The sequence below is a fragment of the Meleagris gallopavo genome, chromosome 10, assembly GCF_905368555.1.
Source record: "Meleagris gallopavo chromosome 10, MGAL_WU_HG_1.1, whole genome shotgun sequence".
NCBI lineage: Eukaryota > Metazoa > Chordata > Aves > Galliformes > Phasianidae > Meleagris > Meleagris gallopavo.
This window is the reverse complement of record NC_139413.1, coordinates 16,041,341-16,065,703: the sequence shown is the minus strand read 5'-3', so window position 1 is coordinate 16,065,703 and position 24,363 is coordinate 16,041,341. Positions and strand designations below refer to the sequence as shown.

The following is a 24,363-nucleotide window of genomic DNA, read 5'->3' as shown; positions in this document are numbered from 1 at the left end:
GTCATCTCCACTGAGGTGCTTTTAAAGAGCAGTGTTTTATTAAAAGATGGAACCGGCTTTAGGGAATTTGCAATTATTGTGAGGAGCTCAAAATAACTGCGGAGGAAAACAGCATAGTGAAGCAGGCTCGGCCTCGGCTCTGCCGGCCAACACGGTTGTGTCCACAGTGAGCGCTAACGCTGATAGAAACGTGATGCGTCGCGTGATACGGAGCGTCACGCTGAGCACGGCTGCTGGGCGCAGGAGCACGCCGTGTGGGCATCGACCCTGCTCACCAAGTCCTCGGACTTCTGGTCTAACCTCACCTGCTCTTCCTCCAGCTCGAGTGTGGAGTCTGTAAATGAGAGGAGAAAGGAGCCACGTGAGGGGTTTCTTAATACGTCGAGGTACTCAGTGCTAATAATCATCAGCCTGGAAGGTTCACAGCTTTTCACATCAGCATGTGTGTGACGTGGTGTTACATAAATGGCATGCAAGTTCATGCCAAAATGAGTGCATAGGTATAGCTCTCCACAAAATGTCCTGAAAGCAAGAGTAGGCTCGTGCTTGTGTGTTCAGTGAGTATCACTGTTGAATTAATGTAATTGTTACAAAAAGTAAGTTCACTTCTTTGATCATTTATATTTAGGTAGCATGAATTCTAGCTAAGAAATAAGCTAATAAAGCTTATTTGCTGGTGTGCAAAGATTTTGAAATATTCCATCATTTTTTATCCAGAGAGGATGAAATGGGATGCCTGAGACTGCCTGAGACTGAGCTTTTTTTCCTATACACACAAGCTGAGCTTGTATATCTACATCCCCTGGAGCCTTAAGGTGGGCTATGGCTCTGTATTTCACTGTGGTGAGGAGGAGGAGTAGGGAGCAGCATAAGAGTAGGAATCATAAAATCACAGAAACATTAAGATTGGAAAAGACCTCTAACATCATGAAGTCCAACCATCAACCCATCCCCTCCACACCCACTAATCCACGTACCTCAGTGCCACATCTACACAATTTCTGAACACCTCCAGGGACAGTGACTCCACCACCTTCCTGGGCAGCTTGTGCCAATGCATCACCACTCTTTCAGAGAATAAATTTTTCCTAATATCCATTCTGAATCTCTGCTGATGCAGCTTAAGGCCTTTACCTCTCATCATCACTAGTTACGTGGGAGAAGAGGCTGACCCCCACTTCACTGCAACCTCCTTTGAGGAAGTTGTAGAGAACAGCAAGGTCTCCTTTGAGCCTGAGGAATTGCACTCTAACACATGCATTGTGCTGTGCACATGTTGCACAAGTACAGAATTTGTATACTCACCAGATGGTACACAGTGGAAACCCACAGAGACAGGAACAGTCCTGGTTGCTGAACAGCCTTCTGCACAGTGTAAAACTGGCTCAATGGAAAAGCATTTTGAGGCCTTTTTGTCAAATGCAACTGGCTTCTCAATTTTGACAAATTTCCTCTGCAGCTTGCAAGCTATAAAACATGAATTCTTTTAAATAAACTAGAAAATTTCTATGAATAACTTTTTGAATTCAATATGTAGTATTAACAACAATTAAGACCAGTGAACAATATTGAGGGTCACAAGATATATAAAACTACTCTCATTGAAGGGAAGGCTGTTTTCTGTCAAACTCTGTGAAAGAATAGGGCATTTGGGATACAATCCCCAGCACAGGCACAAGTGAAGAAATCAAAAAAGATGCTTGTGAAAACCTTGCTCAGCTGACACTAAGCTTTACCCAAACTGTGTCAGCACTTAAGTTTTGTTGTGGCTCCTACACATCCATACATCCACTTCTGCTCTGTGCCTGTCATCACAGCCTTGCCATGGCTGAGCATGCCTAGACCAGTGTCCCCAAGGGGGACTGATGGAAGAGTATGTTCCAAAAACGCGACAGCTTGCCCACAGAGTTGGTTCCCATACAAAATGCAGTGTACCCTACTGTGTCCAGTTATGTGTTTTTGTACAGGAGCTAAATGGGAAGAACAGTCATTCAAAGGCTGAAAGTTTCAGATTAATTCTGCCTTTAGTCTGAGTAAGTTAAAATAATTATTTCCCACCTCAGGTTCCCTCTATGTTTTTAGCCAGAGCTATATATATATATATATATATATAAATATATATCTTTTAATGGGATTTAAAAGCTTGAAATAACATAATGCAAATTGGAAGGAAAAAAAAAAAAGAAAGAAGGAAGCAAAAATCCCACAACTGTTATGAAGAGGATACAATATCTTTTGTCAACAGTCAAACTACCTAGCTTTCATATTAATTTATCAGCTTAGGAAGATTTAGGTTTATAATTATATCTAGAACACGCAAGTTTTCAACTAGCTTGGTAATGTGGAAGAATTTACAGAAGAACATAACAAATCCAGATTTTGCAGTGAACTGCCAAACTCGGGGAAAAAATATTTTTAGCTTTCCATTAATCTCAAGAGGATTAATGACAAAAATAATATGATAACATAAACTATGTTATCATAGTTATGTAAATCTTATGGTTACTCATGTGACTACTTAATTAGTAAGCAGTAATCTAGATACCTCCAGTACATGTGTCTTCTGAGATGACCCAGGACTGAGCAAAACTCACTGCATCTTTAGCTAAATATCCACTGGGCATTTGATACTCTCTTTTCTTCTCAGCATCATATTTTCCACAAATACCACATGTTTTTCCAACCATCCAGAAAGCAACCTGAATCTTTGTGGAAATAAAGAAAAGACACTTTTAGGTGTTTTTCTTCTAAAAATAAATCCTCTGAAAATAATAATAAAAAAATACCTCAAGTTTATGTCCATCATAGTATAGTTTTTCTACACCATATTCAGGGGCTTTTAATGACAAGCCTTCCTTTTCACTGCTTATCAGCAGACCTGCAACAAATGAGCAAAATGAGAGGTTATTATTTTAGGATCCAACCTTAACCACCAGTCAAATTCCTGGGACCTTAATGCAGTCAGAGTGTAGGGCTGGGGGAGATCTGGTTACCCGTTCTTTGAGTCTCAGTGGACATCACAAGGGACCATAGCCTTGCACTATATGGTTTACAGATACACAGGATTGGCATCTCTTTCTTTGCCCATCTTTCCTATCACTCCCATGAAAGTCAGGATTAAGTTATAATGAAATCATCTAGTTGTTTCTCGTAATAGAATGATCTCTATCTTGAGAGAGGTTTGCAAGATCATGTAATTTTTCAAAAGAGCAGAAAAGATTAAACATAATATAAAGCTGAGTCTCCTACCAGACTTAGATGTATACGGAACATCTGTTGGGGTTTGAACACCATTAATCTTCAGCTGGATTAGTCCATTGGAAATATACATGTCAACCTCACTTTAAGTAAAGAAAATGAATGTAAATAAGTGCTTGTGCTTCTCATGGCTCAGTTCACAGTTTCTAATCCTGGTAGAAGCAACACTGCAGGATGCTTGAATCACTCTGAGAAGAATTACCTGCTAACTTTTGTGAGGAAAGTTAAGAGAACCCAGGAAAGCATTCCAGGGTGACTGCTCACAAAAGCTCTTTCCCTGGTCTCATCGAGTTCTGAGTGTCTGCTTGTGGCCATAGTTCAGGCAGTCAGACACTAGACTATATGGATCCTTGCTGCAAAACAGTATAGTTCCTCTGTATATATAGCTCATATAAATTGAAGGTGCTTTACATTCCAGAGGAAGAATTACCTCCTTACATCAATTACAATCTCTTACAGCTTGAATAGCCTGTGTATTGTAGTATATTCTTGAGAGCAGTGTTTGTTCTAATGAAGCCTGATGCACAAATACATCAAAAACACATCAGTACACTTATTAAAAAAAAAAAAACAAACAGGAAAATGCAGTGCCAAGGAATGTCCTTTCACAAAAAAATATGGTTAATAAAACAAGCATCCTTCTGTTTTTTTGGCAAAACATTGCAGGGAATACTAGTTTCTCTCTGTTTCTCTAAGATTATGACACAGCTATGCAGACAATTTTCAGATAATTTTAAACCTTACAGATCAAAGTTTATACATGCACTTTGAAGATTATTCCCTGTGATGACTTTGGTATGCATAATCCCATACTACTTGAAGTATCAGATTATATTTTTTAAAAAAGAGCCCATGGCTGTTCCAAGATGAAACAAAGCTTGTCTTAAATTAGTTTCAAATAGATTTGGAAAATTATGTATCAACGCCTGGCAAGATTGCAGAGCAGATCCTCCTGGAAACTACGATAAGTAGAAAACAGAGGGGCAACTGGGGACACCGTGGCTTCATTAAGAGCAAATCACACTTGACAAATTTGGTGGCTTTCTATGACAGGGTTACAGTACTGGTGGATAAGGGAGGAACAACTGACATAATCTACCTGGAATTGTGCAAAGCCTTTGGCAATGTTCAACACGACATCCTTGTCTCTGACTTGAAGGGACATGGATGTGATGGCTGTAGCACAGCTGGACAAGGAGCTGTCTAGGTGTTTGCCCTCAAGCAGTTGCAGTAGCTCAGAGTCCAGGTAGATACCAGTGATAAGCCATGTTCCTCAGGGGTCGGTATTGGGACTGGCACTGTTTAACACACACTTCTCAACATCACTGATGAGATGACTGCAGATATTAACTAGTCCTAGTTATTAGTTTAGCACAGGAGTTCAGGCTAAATTATTACAGTAGTCTCTTGGATTTATGTTTCTACCTAATTACTAAGAAATAAGATGGTTAAATACTAACAAATTAATGAAGAGTTTGAGACAGTGTGTTTCAGAAATGAAGAACTTTTCAAAGGAAATCCTCAGTGACATTCCTAGAAATCTTTCCACTGACGTCAGTAATTTTTCCATGAGTTTTATGCTAGTACTGATCTGCCCAAACAACCTGGTCTTCACATTTATAGCATCATCAGCTTGATATCTATCTGTCATTACATTTGCAATTACTTACTGGTTGGCAAGTCTGACGCTTAATGCTGTAAGGTCAGTAGATTCTTCAAGTCTTTTTATCATCACCAGGAACTTCAATTCCGAACTACAATCCTGAGCCAAGATGTGGTAGCAATTTGCAGGCATTGAATAGTTAAACTCAACTCCATTGAAGGTTGTTATCATATTTTGGGAAACTGAACAACGAGCTGAAAAAAACCCACAAAAGTAAACATTTTGTATTTTAAGACAGTTATTCTATTTTAGATTTGTGTATTGTTTTTAATGTTTTACTGTTGAAGATTTTCTGGTTTTACCTACTTCCATGTAAAAGAAAAATGATTCCTTCAGATTAATTTTTGAATTTGCAAATCAAAACTTAGTCAGTCCACAAGCAGCACAGCGACCCATTCACAATTCAGTCACCGAGAGATAAATTCTGCTCAGAATGGGTGCAGCTCTCTGTTTGTGGCCTTTTGGCTTTTGTAACTTTATTGTAGCCAAAAGAATTTCTTGTTGACAATTTACATATCACTAGCACAAGAGTAAATTCAGTGACAAGTGTTGCTGTTATGTATATTGAGACATAATCAGGAGTAGAAATTGTAAGAAAACGGGGAGAAGAAAAAACAACAAACAAAACACTGTACTAGATTTTTCCTTTTTTCACTGTAATTGTATTTTGTTGGAAAGTCTACTTGCTCCAATTAAAAACTATTTTACATCAATTTTAATTAATAGACCAATTTTGGTGTAAAGTCTTTCAATTTAAAATTTAACCTATGTATCTCTTAAAGACATCAACGAAAAAATAATTTTTCAAATTTCACCTTCAAGAAGTGAAAGTAATGGGTGCATTCTTGAAGCTGCTTTAGCTGCTATGTAACAGTACTATTCAAGTAGAGCACACCAAAACGGAGTTCACTTAAACATCTTTCTCATAAATTTTTAAATGCTTTTCCTCCTGGAACAATATCTACAGTGAAGTTTAAATGGATGTACTGAGAGATGTACTGTTGCTGTTTGGCATAGAATTGAACATTTACTCTTGCCAACAAAAATTTATTTTTCCTCACAACTTTGCAGCCTCATAGATTTTCATTTCAGAAAGAAATTACTTCCATGTGAAGTCCAGCTGATTTTTGAAGCTCTAAATACTTGTGCAGATAGCTAATTGCTGACCTTTAAGGTTTTCAATGATTGAAAAGGCTGCTTGGTAAAAGACGTTCCAGTTGGAGGATGGAAGTGTTGAGATTGGTGTATCTGAACTTGAAGGAAGTGGCAGGGGAAGCCTGATGGCTCTGCTGTAAACTGTGAGCTGAAAATCAGTCAGAAAACAAACATGAATGAATGCAAATGTCATATACAATGTGGAGCTGAAATAGAATTTTCCTATAGCATTCAAACCTGTATTTACTGAAATCTAAATTAGAACCTAGATTTAGGTCAGAGCTTAAAATAAATCAAGTCTTCTCTCTACAGCACAAAATATTTTTATAGCTTGACACATCTGCTATCAATAGAATAGCAGTGTTATAAATTAGGTTTGGTACTTATCAATTCATGAGTGTTTCGTGAGTTGTTCATCATGCTCACAATCCAAATGGTTTGCTTACCTGAGATGAACACCTTTTTCTTGCCTATATGTTGAGGGCTATTGTTTGGCTGTCAAGATTCTCTACAGCCTGCTTTCATTATCTCTCCGAAGGCACAGCAAAACCTGCCTTCTTCCTGAAGAGTTCTGGAGGAGCAGTCTCCTTAATCAGTAATTGCTAATGTGTTATCAGTATGATTATGGTACTGTAGCCTCTTTCTTATTTCATGTGTTTACACACTACTTGAGAGAAAGAGAAGCTTTTTAAGACATCTTCATAATGGAATCATCTATGTGAACACAATGCCCTTTGACGGGGAAGCTTCTTTATGGATCAATAAATGAAATTTTTTTTTAGATGGTGAGCTAAAAAAGCTATTAATCCTCAATTTCATATGTACTTAGTGCTTCTGGACAAAAGATGGTGGAAATAGTTACCTCAGGTAGCTTCAGGACCACATCGCAGGTTCTTGGAGACGTCAGAGCCATCACTATGGCTGCCTGGTGAGAAGGACCACGCTGCTGCTTTTGGGAGTAGCCAAGCATATATGCAGCTCCTGGAAAATATGTGTAGAACCTGGAAAAGAAAGGAAGTAAGTGATTGAAACCATCCATCCTTGAAAAGATCCTTTATCATTCATTCAGACTAAAACAGTCCCTATAGCAATATGTACTCTCTTAGATATACATTATGTAGCAGGGTTTCTAACATATGGTCTTTTGTATGGGAAGGGGGATGCGAAGATTTTAACAGTGTTAGTGGGTGAAACAGCCTTCAAGAGACTGAACAGCAGCATGATATGAGAAGAAAAGTACAGCTAACTAGTTTTAAATACTTACACAGTTAAAAAGCAAACTCCAATTAAATAAAAACTAAAAGACAGAAGTCCTAAAAAACAAATGCCTAGTTATTAATGTTTTGGTCCTGCAATAGTCATTTTTAGCAGGGATTGTCAATCTTAGCACTAAGATTATCAATGAGATGACAGAGGGATCTCTATACTCAGACATTATAGGCTTGGGATTCAAATAGAGAAATACAGGAAACATTGCTAAAAAAAGAAAAAAAAAAGAAAAAAAAAAGGTATAGTCTCAGTGCAGAATGAAGCTGAATTCCGTGGCTATGTTCCAGCATAGTCAGTTGGATGCTTTCCTCTACTATAGTAATGGCAGGTACAGCACATCAAGGTAATACAATCTAAGAAGTAGTTATCCTTTTCAGAAGACATTTGTTAACTAAATCACTTGTACCCCTTTAACATGTGTTGCCTGCATAACTGGATTGTTATATATATCTGTATTTTGGTATCATTGTTAAAAAGAGAGGATTGATATGGATCTCTGCATTGTTGTGGGTAAAATGCAATGTGGGTAAGTATAACGGATGAATGAATACATCAGATAATAAATATAATATGTCAACATATATGGATAGATGCACATATAAACTGAATACAGTAGTTTTCTTGTACTAAATGTCATGCATCACTTGCTATTTAGCGTGCAATAAGCCAAATGCAAAATATTCACATCACCTTCAGAAACTGGAAGTAAATTTCCTATGTTAGGAAATGAGTCTCTTAAGGCTCACTGTACAGTCTGTAAGAGACAAGCTCCTCTAAAGAACCAAATATAGGCTTCTGCTCAGAGCCTACATTGATTATGAAGCATCAGGAGAACAAGTTCCTAATTCAGCACTTTAAAATAAAAGCCTACAGGAAATTATGTTAATCCCATCATCCTCTTTGTTTCATCTGGTTATCTTGCAAACAAAAAAAGCACTAAGTTTTGATGAAATGAGTGCCAGAAAAAAACAGAATTGTCATCTGATATTATAAACTCATATCAATTAAGGGAAATTTTCCCAGCTCAGATTTGCAGAATTGATTCTATAATTATCTGAAGCATTGACATAGTTGAATTATTCAAAAAACAGAGTAAAAACTCACCATCTGGCAGTTTTTCGGACACTTAAAGGCACTTTTGACCACTCTAGCTTCACCTGTACAGCCGGATGTGCAGCAAATTGCCCTGTTGCAATCTGAGTAGCAACCTTATAGTCCTGGCAATCTTTACCCCATTTAAGGGTACCCTAGTAGAGGAGAATACATATTTTGTGTACAAAGCACAGTAATATCATTAAATTTCTTTCACATTTGAGCTGATCATATTTAAAACCCACCAGTGCTTTATGGGAATTTACTACTGAAGCATCAGCACAGAGTTTCCACTTATTTGATTCTGTGATGCTTGAAACAAACACCTGCACCCTCAGCCTGGAGGCCTGTCTGTCAGTGTACAGTACAAGCTGGTATCCTGTCGGCTGCTCATTTCTTTTGATGGCACGAAGAACTGCAGTCAGTACTGGTGGCTTGCTGTCTCCCAGGAACATAGGCTTAAGTCAGTAGAGAAGAGAGACCAAAGATGTAAACAAAGCACTAAATTTACTAGATGCAACTCACAAACAAAAAAGCATTTGTAAAGTTTCATTCAAAAAGTCTATGAACTACATATAAACTACATGACAGCATCATAGACCATCACGCAATCGATACAGTTTGTGCATAGTTTTCCACTTTCAACAGAGAGCTCAACCTACGAAAGTAAAACAGTATAATGCTGTGAAACTTTTGGTAGCATAACAAAAAGGAAGCATGAAGTAGGACCCTACTGTATAAAGAATCGACACTGCCCAGCTCAGCATTGCTGTCTTATCAACCTGCAGTTTCGCTGATCATCTTTCTGATAAAAATTGTTTAGACGCCTGCTTAAAATGGAGATAGTTTTTGTTGATGGAAGGATCCAGGAGGTCATGCTGTCCAGAGCGGGCTACTTGCATGAGTAGCAACCTGTTACTCCTTCAAATTCAGAGCCCTTTGCTTGGCAGCAGCCAGCCTGGCTGTTCCTGTCCTACCAGAGCTGAGGGACAAAGATGCCCACCTGGCCAAGGAGAGCAGCAGTGGTACAAGCAATGAAGTCTATGAAAAGATTAGTCCAGATGAAGCTGGCAAGGTCTTAGAATCAGCATATTTTTCCTATTCAATTATCATTAACATACATTAATTACTTCTTGTATATGAAGACTCTCACCTGAGACACAGGCATAGAGATGCCTTCATCGCTAGATGATGAAGAAGAGGAGCTGATGCTGCTGTTCTGAACTTTCCTTCGTGGGTCCTGCAACAACAGAAAATCACTCTGAAGTAAGCTGTTTACCACTGCAAGTTATTGTAGAACTTATTTCTGATGATTTTATTCTCATTAACCTAAGTTCCAGTAAAGCTAATGAGAGCAGTTATAGGCCTTGTCCACAGCATAAGCAGAAAATATACCTGTTCATCTGCTGGCTTGAACCAAAACTGGTAAATGGGTAGATCTGCCTGCAAAGATGAATAGATAAGATTCAAGAGAAGAACAATAACTTTTGACAAATGCATTAAAAAATCAGTATTGAGTATGGAGAAAAAGCAAAACTAGATGCAAATTTTAAAGCATTTCAAACTAAAATCTTCTGGAATTTGAAATTCTGAACTGAAATGCTTCAGAGAGCCAGAGAATTGAAAACAGGAAAGAGCTCTACTAAATTACCTCACATTCACCACAGAAATGTAAAAAATCCAGTCTGAGTGAATTACCTGTTGGTTGAAATATTCAGTGTCCACACTGCAGAGCTTGTCTCCAGAGCTGTCCTCTCTACTGCTGCTGCAGGTCTTACTGCTACCAGAGCCAGTGCTGCTGCTGCTTACAGAGCCATGCTTCTTCCCAAATTGCCACATCTCATCTTTCTCACGTTTATTTCCGGGCTCCTTACCCTCAGCAGAGGAATCAGTAGAAGATGAACTGGAAAGTGGGGTTGCACTGGGCTCTTCCCAGAGGTCTGTAACTGCAGCCTTTACTTTACTGTGAATCCACTTCTTATGACGATGTGTTTTATTTGCAACCTCCAAAAACAGTTCAAAGAGTTATGAACAGCTTATATACAGCATGCTCTGTAACATTTCTCTGGCTGTCAGACAAGCTGCTCACCACAGCTTTTCAAGGCAATACAACCTTTTTGCCCCATAGGCTGCAGACATTGTATCTTGGCATCATTTGAGGGAAATTATTCCTACCTGCCACACTCGAAGTCTCCTACCTTGAACACATTTTCAATGCCTAGAATCTTCTTCAGTTTAGCTTTAATATTCTCATACAGAGATGGCTCCTTCTCTTCTTTAGGTCCTGAACTTGTTGCATCAATTATTTTGGAAGCTGCTTTGGCTCCTGCTTGTATCTCCAGCTGTATTTTTTCAATATTAGCATCTGTATGAACTAAAGTCAAGATACTTATGTTCCAGCATTGTGCTATTTGAGTATCATTCACAGAGATTGACAGAAAAGCTTGTTTTTGTTACTGTACCTGGCTGCAAAACTATTTTGGCTTCAAGTTCTCCAACTAATTTGTTCAGACAGGTATTTCTTAAGAAAGCAGAATTCCGTGACTTTAGGCTGAGACAAGCGGAACATCCCAAACTGGCTAATTTTCTACATATAATGTGTGCATAAGACCTTTGTCCTTCACCATGATGATGTTCCTCTTCTGAACCTTGCAGGTGTCCTTTGAATATCACACTGTGAATATTTCTTTGCTGCATTAAACAAAAGCATGGTAAAATATTTTACAGCTCTCAAGATCTTTTCTATATTCCTATTAATGATGAAAATGAGGACAGTCTTGTCTGAGAAAGGAAGCATCGCTTAAAATTATACACCCAAGCATTGGAAGAAGTGGGGTTTCTTCCAAAATCACATAATCACAAAATCATTATGTGGGGGTTGGAAGGGACCTCCAGAGATCATCAAGTCCAACCCCAAACGTGTTGTGGTCAGGTCACCTAGCCAGCCTTTCCCAGGCAGTGTTTCTCAAACTAACTCCCAAAGGAGAACCTCCAGGACTTGCTGGAAGATAACAGTCTTCCTGCAGCTGTTTAACATATCCATCCCGTGCCAGCAGTAGGCCTGAGAAGCCAAAGAGCACTGCAGAGAATGGGCTTCTGCACTTCCCTGCAGGGATTCTCTTGGGATTTGGGAAGCTATCTGTTCTCTACCTGCCTGCAGTACAGGCCTTGTTACCTCCCAGCTTCTGGCTCTTGAAAAGATTTCTGATGACTGGAAATGCTGGTTGGAGACAGTTGGCATTTCTCCTTTGGGGAGAATAGAAGACTTCTTTTCAGAATCTACTTCTTCCATGTTTCTTGAAATAGCATAAGCTTCACTCCTGTGGAGATGATAAAAAGAAAGCAAATAACATCTTCTAATTTTGCTTACCACCATCATCTTTAATACTGGAGAGAGATGAGCAATGAAAAAGAGAATACTAAGCTTCATATGGATGCCAAGTACAGCTGAGTCTGAAAAGGAGTTGTACATTCATAATTTATAAAGGAGAGCTCACAATCAGTTAACACACAACAAGCAATGTGTGGCCAACTCTTCTGTACCTTACAGCTGCAAGCTCAACCTCCTGATGGCAGGGAAGGGTTTCAATCTTCACATTCTTCTCTTTCATGTTTATCCTGGCATCAAATTTCATTGTAGTGTTGGCACTGAACTCTGCATGAAGTTCAAGACCACTCTGAAGGTACTGAGTATTAGTACCCATCATTGCAATCATATGAAGATATACTCTGAAAGTGTGAAATAAAAACATGCATAATTACAAATTAATATACTCATTTTTATCTTTGAAATGCAGAATTGAATTTTCATAACGTTCTGTTTATTGCAAGAACTACTGCTGACAGATTAAAAAGATGTAACAGGATAAAAAAGCTGAAGTGCCACTGGAGAGTAAAAGGTTTTATCTGATGAACAAAGTGAACATGGATCTTCTCACTGCTTTATCACTGATACATTGCTTGAAGACAAGCTAACATCAGAATCCTCCTCTAGCTTCCGATTTTGTCTAATTGCTTATTATTATCACTGTTCTTATTATCATTATTACTATTATCACTGTTAGTACAGTTGCTGTTGCTTTTCTCTATCTAGAAATGTTTTCCTTTTCTCCCCAAAATCTCCCCAGCTTGCAACTTCCGGTGATGAAGAAAAGAAATTAAACATAAGCAAATACGTCTTCACAGCTTAGTAGCTTTAGTCACTGAACAGGTAAAAGTGTGAGCATTTTCAGCAATGGCAGAACATCACCTCATTCCTTTTTGACGCTGTGCACTTTGCTAGGCTTGCAAGGTCACAAAGCATCACATGATTGTGTTGCTTTCTTACAGGTTCACTGCTCAGGACTAGTACAGCCATCCCAAATTTGGGACAAACAACATCCTTATCCAACACACCTACTTCAAATATAAATATAAATGAATGTGTGTATGTACATATGAAAATCTATGTCATTCGTACTTTGGCTTGATATCAGCATGAATACCCATGTTGGTTTCCAACAACTGTGAAGGTCTGAATTTATCCGATAATGGTGGTGACATCTTAATATCAACTGTAAAAGACAGAGAGAAATTACATGAGCAGAGAAAAAAAAATCCCGGACATGCAATTTTTCAATTAACACAGTAGTTCGTACGCAAGCTGTGCTTCTACATTTTTAAATACTTCCCATGGTTATTTGAAGATCATTACTCTTGAAACAGAATTATACAAATACGTCCTAAGTGCAACATGATAATTACTTCACAGCCCTTTTGGAGATTCCTGGACACTAGTATTTCCACATTACAAGAGCATTTTTCAAGATTACAGAGGGAATTAATTCCAGCAAAGGGATGGAACAACAGCTGCTGGGAAGGAATAGCTGTTAGGTGTCCCACGCTCACCGGCGGCCGCAGCCTGGGCCAGCGCGGCACCGCAAATGCTGAGCTCCAGCGGCAGGCCCAGCACCGTGGGGACCGTGTGCCGCAGCTCGGCCACCACTGCTGGCATTGCCCATCGGCCTGAAACACCTTGCTGGGCCTTCTCCACCGCTCTTTTCACTGCTGGCTGCCAGGTTGATGATCCAGTTAGACTCTGAAGACAGAGAAATGGATTAAATGAGCAGGTATGGTGAGTTGGGGAAGGGAAATTATTCAGTAACACAGACAGAAAAGGCTACAGCCTTGTCACTACCTTCATGACTTGCTGAATGATGCTGTTGTCAATGTCAATGAAGGCAATCTCCTGGCCCAACACTTTGATGTAAGCAGACAGCAGAGGATCTTCGGGAGGCAATTCTTTCCACCCCAGAAGCTGTGGTGTTAAGGAGAGGTGAAGGAGAAAAGGAAGAAACAGTTTCTTAATGTACATCATTGTATTAACAAAGAGTAGATCACATCTGAAGCATACTAATATGGTTACTTAGCCAAAAAAATGATAGCCATCTTACAGGCATGAACTGATGTGACCTTTCTCATGTTGCTTAACTGATGTCAGTGGGTGCTTCCCTACATAAGAGTGTCGTAAGTGAGGTAATTTTTGCTACTTAAGTAATGGGTGACACCCAAGGGCTCATAAACAAAAGTCTTATTCACTAATCATTTTAAGAGAGAAGAGCAACCACTTACTGTGTTTTAACATACACTTTAAACCACATGAATTTTGCCTAACATCATTGTCATCATCTTTTGTACTGTACATTAAGGGCAGCTTTGCATGGTGTGCTGACACACATTGAGTGAAAAGATGGTATCTGTGCTCAGTGTAAGTACAGTCTAACCAAACACATCTCTCTGAGACCAAACAGGATGGCTGACTGAAACATAAAAGGGGTGGCTAGGATGGTAGCTGATGCAACCATGGTGCTGGTGGGAACTGTCTATTCAAACAAATTAGGAGGGTGGATAAAGGCATACCGTTTTACCAAGTTCCTTCAGTGTCTTGTATGTATCATATTCAGCAAAGGGAATATTCTGTTTCCTGATGATATTGATTAGGCTTTGTGACCGGAGAGCAATCTGTAGGAAACAGCATGAAGCATTACAGCTCAAGTACCAGAAAACTCAGGAATACCTTTGTATCTGATATTACACTCACCAAGACAACTCTACTACATGAAGCCCCAGCACTTATAAGTTTATGATTACTTGGCAAGTGACTGCTGGCTATGACTTCAGATGCTGAGGATGTGCTGAGCTAGCTTTGAATTAGTCAGCAAGGATAATTTTAGGGCAGCTCAAAGATCAGCACAGGCTACAAAACTTACCTAAGAAGGTGAGTTAATGCCTGCATGCTGTTACATGGAGCTTTGTGCTGCTGGGGCTGCATTGCTGCCCGAAATTTAATTTCAGCTGCTCATTCTCTGTACTTACATAAAACATCCCAGATGTAATGTGATTTTAGGTAGGCAGACAAATACTCTGCTATGTAAGCTTTCCTTTGCTCTCATAGATTTTCATGCCTATACTGAAAGTGTTCAGTCCACTTGTCAAGAAGCCCAGATACAAGTAAAATCATAATCATTATATAAATTTTCCCTTCCACATCAATCCTCACAGACAGTCAATGCATGCATTAACAAATAATGATGTCTGTAGCGCGGTTGTAGCTTGTTTTAATGAAATACTTACTTCTACAATATCTGTTGCAGTATTTGCGTAATATCCTCTTACTTTTGTGATTATATCAGATGGAAACATAGTGTTGGGACTGTTCATTAGATAGACCCTCCAAATTGCACCAGCCTTATACACATCTACAACAAACAAAAACCAGAAGAGATTTTTTTTAGGGTCTCCAAGGTGTCTGGTGAATTTAAGCTGCCTTAGGTGCATGCTGTACTAGACGGCAAATGACTCTGCCAGTATTCAGCCCCACAGGTCCTCAAGCTTGTAACTTCAAGAAGGGACCTTTGTTTGAGGGCAGAGTAAAAAAAATCACAATGATCAAAGCAGGAGGTCTAAATCCATGCACAGATACTTCTTTCCCCATCAGATACCCAAAAAGTAGTAGAACACCTTAAGAGGATTTTGCATTTTAGGAGGCTCTGGTGCTTTCTTCTGTTTGAAGGGTGCACTAAGCCCACAGCCCACAGCCCACAGCAAGGTTTTGTATGGAAATTATGAAACACAGTAGAAGCACTGAGCTATGTAAGCCTAAGTGGTGAACAGGGCATCTGGTACTCACAGGAATAACCACCAGCATGAATGACCTTGCCGTAACGATAGCTCAGCCTGTCAAATCTGAGGCTCAGAAGTTTAATGGCAATGTTGCAAGCAGCAGATCTGAGTAATGAAGAGTTAAAATCATATGAAGATAGTCAACTGTGACCAAATTCTTGGAAAACTGAGAAAAATTTATATTACCATTTGCAACTAAAAATTGTATTTCATCTGCTTACAGATTGTAGAGCTGTGGGATCCCACCTACTGCCAACGCCTTCATGTGTGAATAAGTGAAACTGGCCACTTGTAAGCTGGTCTCCGTCAGCAGTGAGTTGGCCATGGCTGCCACGATAGGAAGAGAAGGCTTTGTTTCAAAGAGGACAATGCAAGCCGTCATGCGCACATTAGGAGCAAGTGTGCTGTCCATAAAAATTTGGAGAGTGATCTCCCTTACCTAGAGAAGGAAGATACAACCTGTGAAAACCTCACAATTCCTCAGGAAGAGGTGTTTCCTAAACTGTCCGTGTCTGATCTGCAGTGAATGGTGAACAAAACCCAAAACAAATATTGAGCATGGAGCCTGTCACTGAAAATGAAGATATTGCTCAGTGCACAATAAACAGAGCTGGAAGAAAGAGCCATTAGCAACAGTGTTATGGTGGCTGAAGCAACTACCTTCCCAGGATGTCAACAAGGATGGGATAATATCAGTGATTTGCAAGGTGGAAAAGAGGAAAACCGGTTACTATAAAATCTGCCCAGAGTTCCTAACATCACCCGATGGCTTTATTATCCCTTCATTACTAAGGCAGCCCAAATCACACCCTTGAGGGTAATCACATAAATAATAATTTCAGTTACTTTTGCAAGGTCTTTTCTGGCTATTTTCCTCAAGGCCAGCACGGCATCAGCATGAATTCTGCTCGGTAATTCTGCAGCAGCAAGTGAAAATGTTGGCAAAAACTTCAGGATGTGTTTAATGCTGGCTGGCTCTCCTGCATTGCCTATAGCTTTCAGGGCCAAGGCCATGTCTTCAACATGGCTTCTGCTGGAAGCTTCAGCAGCAAGGTCATGGAGTGGCTGAAATCAGAGCAGGCTCTTGTTAATTACATCAGGCAGCAATCCTGCAATAATGCATAAAAATATACACTGCCATAACAAACAAAATGACCTCTGGTGCAAAACCCTCAGTAAAGCCATTCAGATTTTTCTCCCAGAAGGACTCACTGCTAAGAGTGAGGCACATAAACACCTCACTGACAAACTTTCAGCATTGCGAGAGGCAAATTAGAGGATTTAAAAAATTTCTTCACTCCTAATGAAATAATAAGAGTTGAGAGTCACCTACCTGAAGAAGTTTGTTAGGACAAAATGAAGGCTGAGCACAGTATTTATTTACCAAGCTACCATATCCCAGGTAAACAAGTACTCGCAGCATTGGTGCTTTCTGAATTTGGGGACAGGTCAGAAAAGTCTGCAGAAGAAAGAAGTAATAGTCATTAACATTTTGATTTATTAGAGCTGGTACGCAGTGAAATATTTATATCTGAAAAGTAAATAAATAAAATTACTTTGGATTTTTCGTAAGTATTTTCAGAATTTGAATGAAATGCTAGTGATTCAGCTATGATTAAAGCAGAGCTGCTCCAGTCCTGATTCATGCACTTTAGGTGTTGGTTACTTCGTGTCATTTTCTTCAGTCTGTCCGATTTTTTAAACCACATTTTGGCAAAATGAAATCAAAAGCAATTTCACGATGAAAGTTTTTAAAAATATTCCGTACAATTTTTTGCAACAAATGTTTGGAAATATTTTCTAAATTATTTTCCATTTTCATTAATAGCTTGCATTTTACAAAATAAGAATAAAACACGCTGCGTTCTTTGCTTATAGGTGTGTGAATTCACCTCCAAAATGAGTGGCAGGGTAACAGGCGGGAGGATAATTTGTACTCACTGAAGCAACTTCTAGGGTTTTCTTATTGGGCATGACAGAATGGAAGGCGAGAGGGAGAGCCACAGCTGCTTCCCAGATATTAAGATTCTTATCATGAATTTTTTGTTTGAGGAACTGGAACGTGTCGGTAGCTCCAGCAGCACAGACAGCACTCATGAACCAGTGCCTGCCAGGGAGGGGAGAACTCATTACTGAATTGCTCAGCATTCCTCTGGTTGGGAATCCCACCTGACAGTAGTGCGGTTACCTGTACAGTGGTTCACTGGCAAACTGCACCCACACAGACTCGATTTGATCCAGGGTCACTACGCGAAGCAACTGAACCATTTGTAAGAACTTAATTGAAGCTTCTGTAGTGTCTCCTTCTTCGTTATTCTGAACTAATTGTTGCAGTGTTTCTGTTAACTACGTTGAAAAAACAGAAAGTTGAAAGGTGCCATGCCTCAAATAATTTTCAGAGCTGTTAACACGTCAAATGACCAGTAAACATCATAAATAATGAAAAAGTGTGAAGAATAAGCTTCTACTACCTGTACATCTGCATTTTTGACTCTTATTAGAGGAACTGGCATCTGAAGCAGCCCTTCTGGGAAATGATAACGAAGACTCCCCTTGTTTTGCAGTTGAGCATCTGGTGCCTTTATGGGAATGCTTTTAATGTCAACCAGAACCAGTTCTTGTCTTGAAGAGAAAGACAGAAATGTCTCAGTGGCAGTGTGGCACATCACATGAAAGTTGAGCATGTACAGCCAGGGCCACAGGATGAGAGTGCCCAGCACTGCAGCCGCACTGCCACAGTGCAGAGTAATCCAGGATTTGTGCATTGCTCTGCACTGTCTGGAAACGTGACCAGACAGACGAGAGCTTTCACTGTTGCTTGCCATACTACATTCGACATTCAGTGCGCCCACCTGGCTTCCACGGCTGCTATCCCATCGGGCTCATTGAAGGGGGAAATCTGGTACACCTGCTCAGACATGGCAGACGTCATCAAGGCTCCACTGTCAAAGTACTTCATCTTGTAAGTGAACAGCACTGTGCCCTTCATGTTTCTGACTTTCTAAAAGTGCAGAGAGACATAAATATGAAGTGAAAATCATTAACTGATTACAGACAAGCGAATTTCCCTGCCAGCACCAGCAGAGAGCAGGGTCAGGCTCGCAGCCCTACCATGGGGCAGGTGGGGCAGGGCCGGATGTAGGCCATGCCTGTGCTCTGCACCGCGCTGTCCTGGCAGTCCGTCAGGTCCTTGCTCTTGGAAATAGTGGCACGGTTATTCTTGCTGTCGTCCTGGATAACATATCTGGTCTGGCAGATGCCTTCAATCCCAGACTGTGAGTGTTCATAAAACATGACAAAATTTCACTGGAAATTTCACTTTCTTTACAGTAGTATATAGGTCAGTGAAAAATACCTGGCAAGGGTTATGTATGGGCATACTACGTAAACAGTAAAAGGAGCATAAAAGTGAAATCAGAATGGGAAAGAAACAAACCTCTTGTAATTCGTACACATTTTGTGACTTTTTGATGGTTATCTGCATCATGTTCAGAATCCCTCTCACGAGGTTAATGCAGAAGATGGAACAGTTCTCAGGGGTGTAAATACTTCCCACTCTTCCCTCGGTGTATTCAAACTTAAAGGCTTGGCTGAAACATGCAGCAATGGTCCCTGTGAGCTTCGGAGATAGAGTGAAGGGGTCTCTGGGCCAGAAGCCATGGTATTCCTCCAGCTTTGGTGATTGGATCTGTGAGCAGAATTAGGAAAACATTCATCTTGTTCACCATCAGCTTGAAACAGTGCAATAACAGTGAAATTGGACACTCCTAGTCTATGGCCAGGCACTTCTCCAGCACTCAGGAGATGTTTTTCTCCTCAGACTCTTCCACTGCCCCTAGGACACCGCCTTAAAAATAAAATTTCCATAAAGGATTACTGCAGAAAAAATAAGGTAATGCAAGCAGTGTCTATAAGTTCAGCAAGCACAGTGAAGCTTACTGGGTAGTAAAAGCCCGGCTGCCAGGGATCTGTATGGAAAGGGCATCTCCCATTTTCCCCAGTTTCTCAGCGTGTTCTCCCTTCAGTCCTTCAAGTCAGCAGGACATCCCTCAAGCTGCCGACCTAGACTGTTTTGGTGCTGCTCCTGGTTGAGCACGTCCTAGAGCAGCAAAGCTGCGGCAGTACTGCTGGGGAAGCAGAAGCAAGCAGGGAAGCAGAGGCTGGCAGCTGCTTTGCAAGTGGCTGTCATCACTCGGAGTGTATCGGGCCGTAAAGCTTGCTTGCAAGTCCTGGACTGCTCCCTAGTGGGAAGTGTGTGCCTGCATGCAAATACATAGTCACATGTGCAGACATGCCTCCCACCCTCCTGCACTGAGGCGCATGTTTCTGCGCAGAGAGAAATGGTGTGGTTTTAGGGCTCTATTTTGGGCTTTTTTAATCAGAGATACAGCGGTGGCTTGCCTCTTAAAGTAAATCCTACTCAAGACTTTTGTCTGTAATTGCTGAAGTTATACCAAATTTAGTGAGGCTACCAAAAAATCCTGCTGTTTTTAAAGTGTGTTGTATCTGAAAATAGATATTCCCTCTCACTGTTTCAGTAATAGATGCACAGAGTTACAGATTCAGTAAACTCCTAGGACAAATGCAAAGTGCCCTCTTAGAGCTCTCTCCACAGTTATCCCTTCTCTATCGTCTTTTGTTCTGTGCCTGTTTCTTAAGATGTTTGTTTTAATCTTTTCTACGTGTAACAGCACTTCCAGATCTGGTATCATTATGCCAAGTGAGAGCATTTCCATTGTAATTCTTCACATTTTAATTAAAGTATATGTGAAGAATGTCAAAAGGAATATAATGGAGACAGATGCGAATTTCATTTGTAATGAATGGATTTTAGCACTGAGTTATTCTCAGGCCATGGACTGGGCTGAAAAACACGGATTTCTCATACCTGAATTTTCTTTGTTTTCATACTCAAGTTTATTGTTGCCTTTACTAAAGCTATCGTAAGGGCATTGCCTCAAAGCAGCAACCTGCCATGTCTTTCCATGGAGCTGAACCTAAGTAGGATTTGTTAGTGGTTTCAGGCACTGGAGCAGCTCTGCCTCCCTACAGAGACCTGCAGGTGAGAGTGCTGCCTGAGCAAAGCCACTCAGTCTGACACCAGGATTGTAGGGTTGTCTCAGCACCTGGAAGGGCCCTAAGATTTTGTGCAAGGTTTGTATCCCTGTCTTGTTCATTTTTCCAGCAGGAATTATGTCCCAAGCTGTGTGGTGCAGGCGGAGGGATGGGTTCACATACCCGTGGGAAGGGGTATACCTTCATACCTGCAGAAGGTGGTCGCTGCGAGAGACATGGCTGATCTCCAGCCTGCAGATCAGCTTCAGCCCTGATGCTGCCAACCCCTTGCCTGGCAGCCCATGCAGGATGAGGCCTTCGTAGTCATACACGTAGGTCTTGCCGGTACGAAAACCAGGCTCTATTGAAAAATAATTGACAGAAATGCCTTCTTTACTATGACTGCTGTGCTATTAGCCACATGAACTATCCCAGCATTGGAAGAGGTGGGAAGGAGGTACATACTACTGGCAGATGGGGGGAGTGCACTTACCAAGGTCATGCTTCTGGGCCCCTGCATGGGAGGAAAGAGAAGGGTGCATGAAGAAACCCAAACTCTGTGAGTACTTTAACATTTATTGTTCATTTACTCAGTGAGCTGATGGCAGTCAGACAGCCAGCATTGGGCTTCTGGAGCACACCCCTGGGACTCCAAGCCCACTCCAGCCCTGCTCGCTACATGCTGCTGTGCTCAGGCACAGAAATCCAATAGCTGACAGTCAAAGTCAGAAAAAAGTTTCAGCAGATTATGCTGGGAATGTCCCTGAAAGGCTCTGAGGAAGTGCACCTTCCTGAGGAGCACAGCGGCCGTCGCAGCTCTGTGGTACCAGTGAAGTTCAGACTTACCCACAAGGGCGAGCACCAAGGCCAGGATGAGTCCCCTCATGCTAAAAGTGACTGAACACTACAGGGGAAATGTGCACCTTTTATAGAAGAATTATTAACAAGCCCACGGAATTCTGTTGAGTTATCAGTTTCTTATCGACCACTCCAACCCTGTTGGTGATAGGGCTGGAGACTCCTGACCAAAGTCATTGCTGTGCCAAAATCATCACAGGCAATCTTCTCACCTCGCCATCTAAATGCTCAGAAAGCACCTTTTAGAACAGATGGTTAAAAGTATTAAAATATCACTAAAGCCAAAATATTTATTGTGTAAGGAAAATTACTATCGTTACTCATTGGAAGCATTTGGTGCTATTGCAGCTTGCGCTAACTTTGCCCAGGTTATCCCGACCTGACCAAAAGGCACAAACCTTATCTAACTGATAGTGCTTCACAAGGATTATGCAAAGCCTGGGCAGCACTCCTGTGACACCGCACTGATGCCCTTTGGTTGCTGCACACACTGTCATCCACAGCACTGCCCCCGGGAATCCTGGGTGGGGAATCCACCCAGCAACACTAACTCCCACCACTGTCACAAAGGCCGCAGCAAAAAGCAACTGCTCGCATGCATGTTTCTCTTACCTGCCTTTCTTACCAGGACATCACATCAGTGTTCTTGCCAACCACGCACCGATGTGGGTGAGGAGGGACCTGGGGGGGCTGCCAGGCATTGTGGACACAAGGTTTCCAGCTGATGAAGACATACAAACTGGTTTGCCTAAAAAAAGGGCAGCATCCTCACAAAGTGGGGTCCCTTCTTCTGTCAGTCAGCAGCCAACCACTTGCTGCCACTCGCCCTGCTGCTTTCCATGAGTGGGTCTGTGAGCAGGTTCCCTTTTCAGAAGCTCCATGAGGCTGCTCAAGGTGCAGGGCTCAGCTGGGTCTCTGGTCCCTTGTCCTCAGGCGAGGTGTGGAGTTGGACAATGGGCAGGGGGCTGTGGGCACCGCTCCCATTGCAGGTCTGTTTGGCTTGGGATTTGAATTTTCTCCTTTGGGGCTGCCGCTGTGTGCACACAAACTGGGGAGGGGAACCAAATCATGCTTCTGAACCACCATGGGAAGGGATGGGCTCACAGGGCACAGAACTCATCTCAGTTTTAATCAATGCAGCAGGGACTCCTATTCAAGACAATTTGGTTCTCCTAAGGCTTTTCAGATGATTTTTTTTTATAATTGAGCAGTTGGGATATAATTTATAATACTTGATACACTAGACTTTGTACGTGCATCAAGGATGTTTTACCGGTACTGTATCCTGGTTGTTTGTTTTAACCTCTTCCTCCATCAAAGTGACAGAGTATGACAGAGAAGCTAAACCATGCAGGCAGTGAGCAGCTCCAGGGAGTTGTGTCATGTCTTCTGAGATTTGGCAAATGGTAAACATTGCTAAAGGATTCGCACACACCTCTGCTGGCACCTGGTGAAGGGCTCAAAATCCGACATACTACTGAATGTTTATATGCAGCTGCACAATTTAAAAATGAAACCATCAACCAACGAACCCTATCTATGTAACTTAGCCATGTCTGGACTTTAAGGTATAGCAGCTTATATCCCAATACAGAGGGAGTTTGGAACCAGCTCCCTCATATCTCTGGATGTAATTTCCAAATACTACAGACCTGTCAGTGAGGAAACTGCCCTCAGTTGTGGTGGAGCCCTTTCCCAGCAAAGCTGGCACTTTCAGAGGAGTGTTCCATTTTCATCTCTTGCTCACTGTTGCATTCACCCACCCCACCCCAACATCCGGGCAGTGAATACTGCACCCCAAGCACCCCACCATGCTGTGGCCCAGACAGGATCCTCTCTGATGCTGCCCCACAGTCTGTCAGTGGAGATTTTATCTTCGTGTTTTTCTGTGTGGAACTGAATCTTTTAATCTCTGTGGGCCATTTCTCCAGCCTGTCAAGAACAATTTAAACTCTTGTTATGGCCCCTCTCATCCCCATATACTCACACCTCTTCACCATTTACATTTCTCCAGAGGATATAGCCTGAATTAAAAAAAAAAAAAAACAAGTTTGGGGGGAGGGGAAATAAGAAAAAAAAAAATCACCATTGTGAGGTAACAATCAACTCTGCTGTGCCCAGGAGCAGCCATGAACAGCATTTCTGTGGAGCTCTAAACAGTGCCTACAGCACAGGGCAGGATAGGCCAGGAGGAAAGGAGCCAGCTGCCCACCTTCATGAGAAGCCTCTGATGTGCTGGATGCCTCTGGGCAGGGCTGTGCTTCCCTCGGGTTCCTAGCGCCCACAAGCCCTGATGCCTGGGTTGAGAACCCCTCAAGACCTTTTCACCACTGCCCGGGTGTCTGCCCTTCATGTTGACTTTCCAACAGCTTCCCTTTGGTATCGAGGAAGTTACCTTTCCAAACTATAAAAGCCACATACGTACAAACACTGAAGTGCCCATGATGCTGGAGAAAGCAGAATGACACAACTTGTATAGAGCTTTCTCAATCCCTTTGCCCAGCAACCACCTTTCCATTCCATGTGGTTAGAGGGAAGTGCAGTTTTGCCTTCATTGGTTGCTCCTGATTTTAAGAATCAAATCACTTATTTCTCTTTTAATTAATTTACCAAAAAACTACAGGCATGCAGCCTGCCAGTCCAGCCCAGAGCAGACAGAAAGACCAACCAGGAGCACACATCTGGAAACCTATGGCCTCCAGCTCTCAGGGCAGCCGAGTACATCCCTCACCATGCCCAGAGAGACCTGCTGTGGGTGGGCTTTGCACCCCAGGTCTGCTCAGAGACTCTTGACTCACACCAGCTTCTGTGTGCTGTGTGTCAGGAATGTCACATTTCCTCTCTAAGAGCAG

General features: G+C 41.4%; 1 protein-coding gene across 1 annotated transcript; it reads right to left on the bottom strand.

Annotated features, from left to right (window-relative positions):
- Positions 1–58: 58 nt before the first annotated feature.
- On the bottom strand, positions 59–21,539 carry LOC100550551 (vitellogenin-2-like). Its single transcript, XM_031554979.2, has 35 exons — positions 21,500–21,539; positions 21,147–21,167; positions 20,863–21,014; positions 19,035–19,286; positions 18,710–18,871; positions 18,451–18,599; positions 18,070–18,220; positions 17,787–17,944; positions 17,540–17,705; positions 16,932–17,057; positions 16,445–16,663; positions 15,820–16,037; positions 15,606–15,703; positions 15,050–15,174; positions 14,336–14,437; positions 13,614–13,733; positions 13,325–13,514; positions 12,897–12,990; positions 11,981–12,166; positions 11,613–11,757; positions 10,900–11,128; positions 10,636–10,811; positions 10,136–10,441; positions 9,833–9,880; positions 9,591–9,677; positions 8,683–8,895; positions 8,450–8,592; positions 6,939–7,077; positions 6,089–6,224; positions 4,929–5,115; positions 3,250–3,341; positions 2,787–2,878; positions 2,546–2,705; positions 1,306–1,467; positions 59–334 (listed from the first exon to the last, which is right to left on the bottom strand). Exons 1-35 carry the CDS (start codon positions 21,537–21,539, stop codon positions 216–218), a joined length of 5,163 nt encoding a protein of 1,720 aa, XP_031410839.2. The 3' UTR covers positions 59–215.
- Positions 21,540–24,363: the final 2,824 nt, after the last annotated feature.

Coding starts and splice junctions, on each gene's coding strand:
- LOC100550551 (XM_031554979.2), bottom strand. CDS start 21,539: ATGAGGGGACTCATCCTGGCCTTGGTGCTCGCCCTTGTGG. Junction 13,515..13,613: donor TCATTCAGCAAGTCATGAAG/GTAGTGACAAGG, acceptor CTCTGTCTTCAG/AGTCTAACTGGATCATCAAC. Junction 7,078..8,449: donor GTCCGAAAAACTGCCAGATG/GTGAGTTTTTAC, acceptor TTTCTTTTCCAG/GTTCTACACATATTTTCCAG.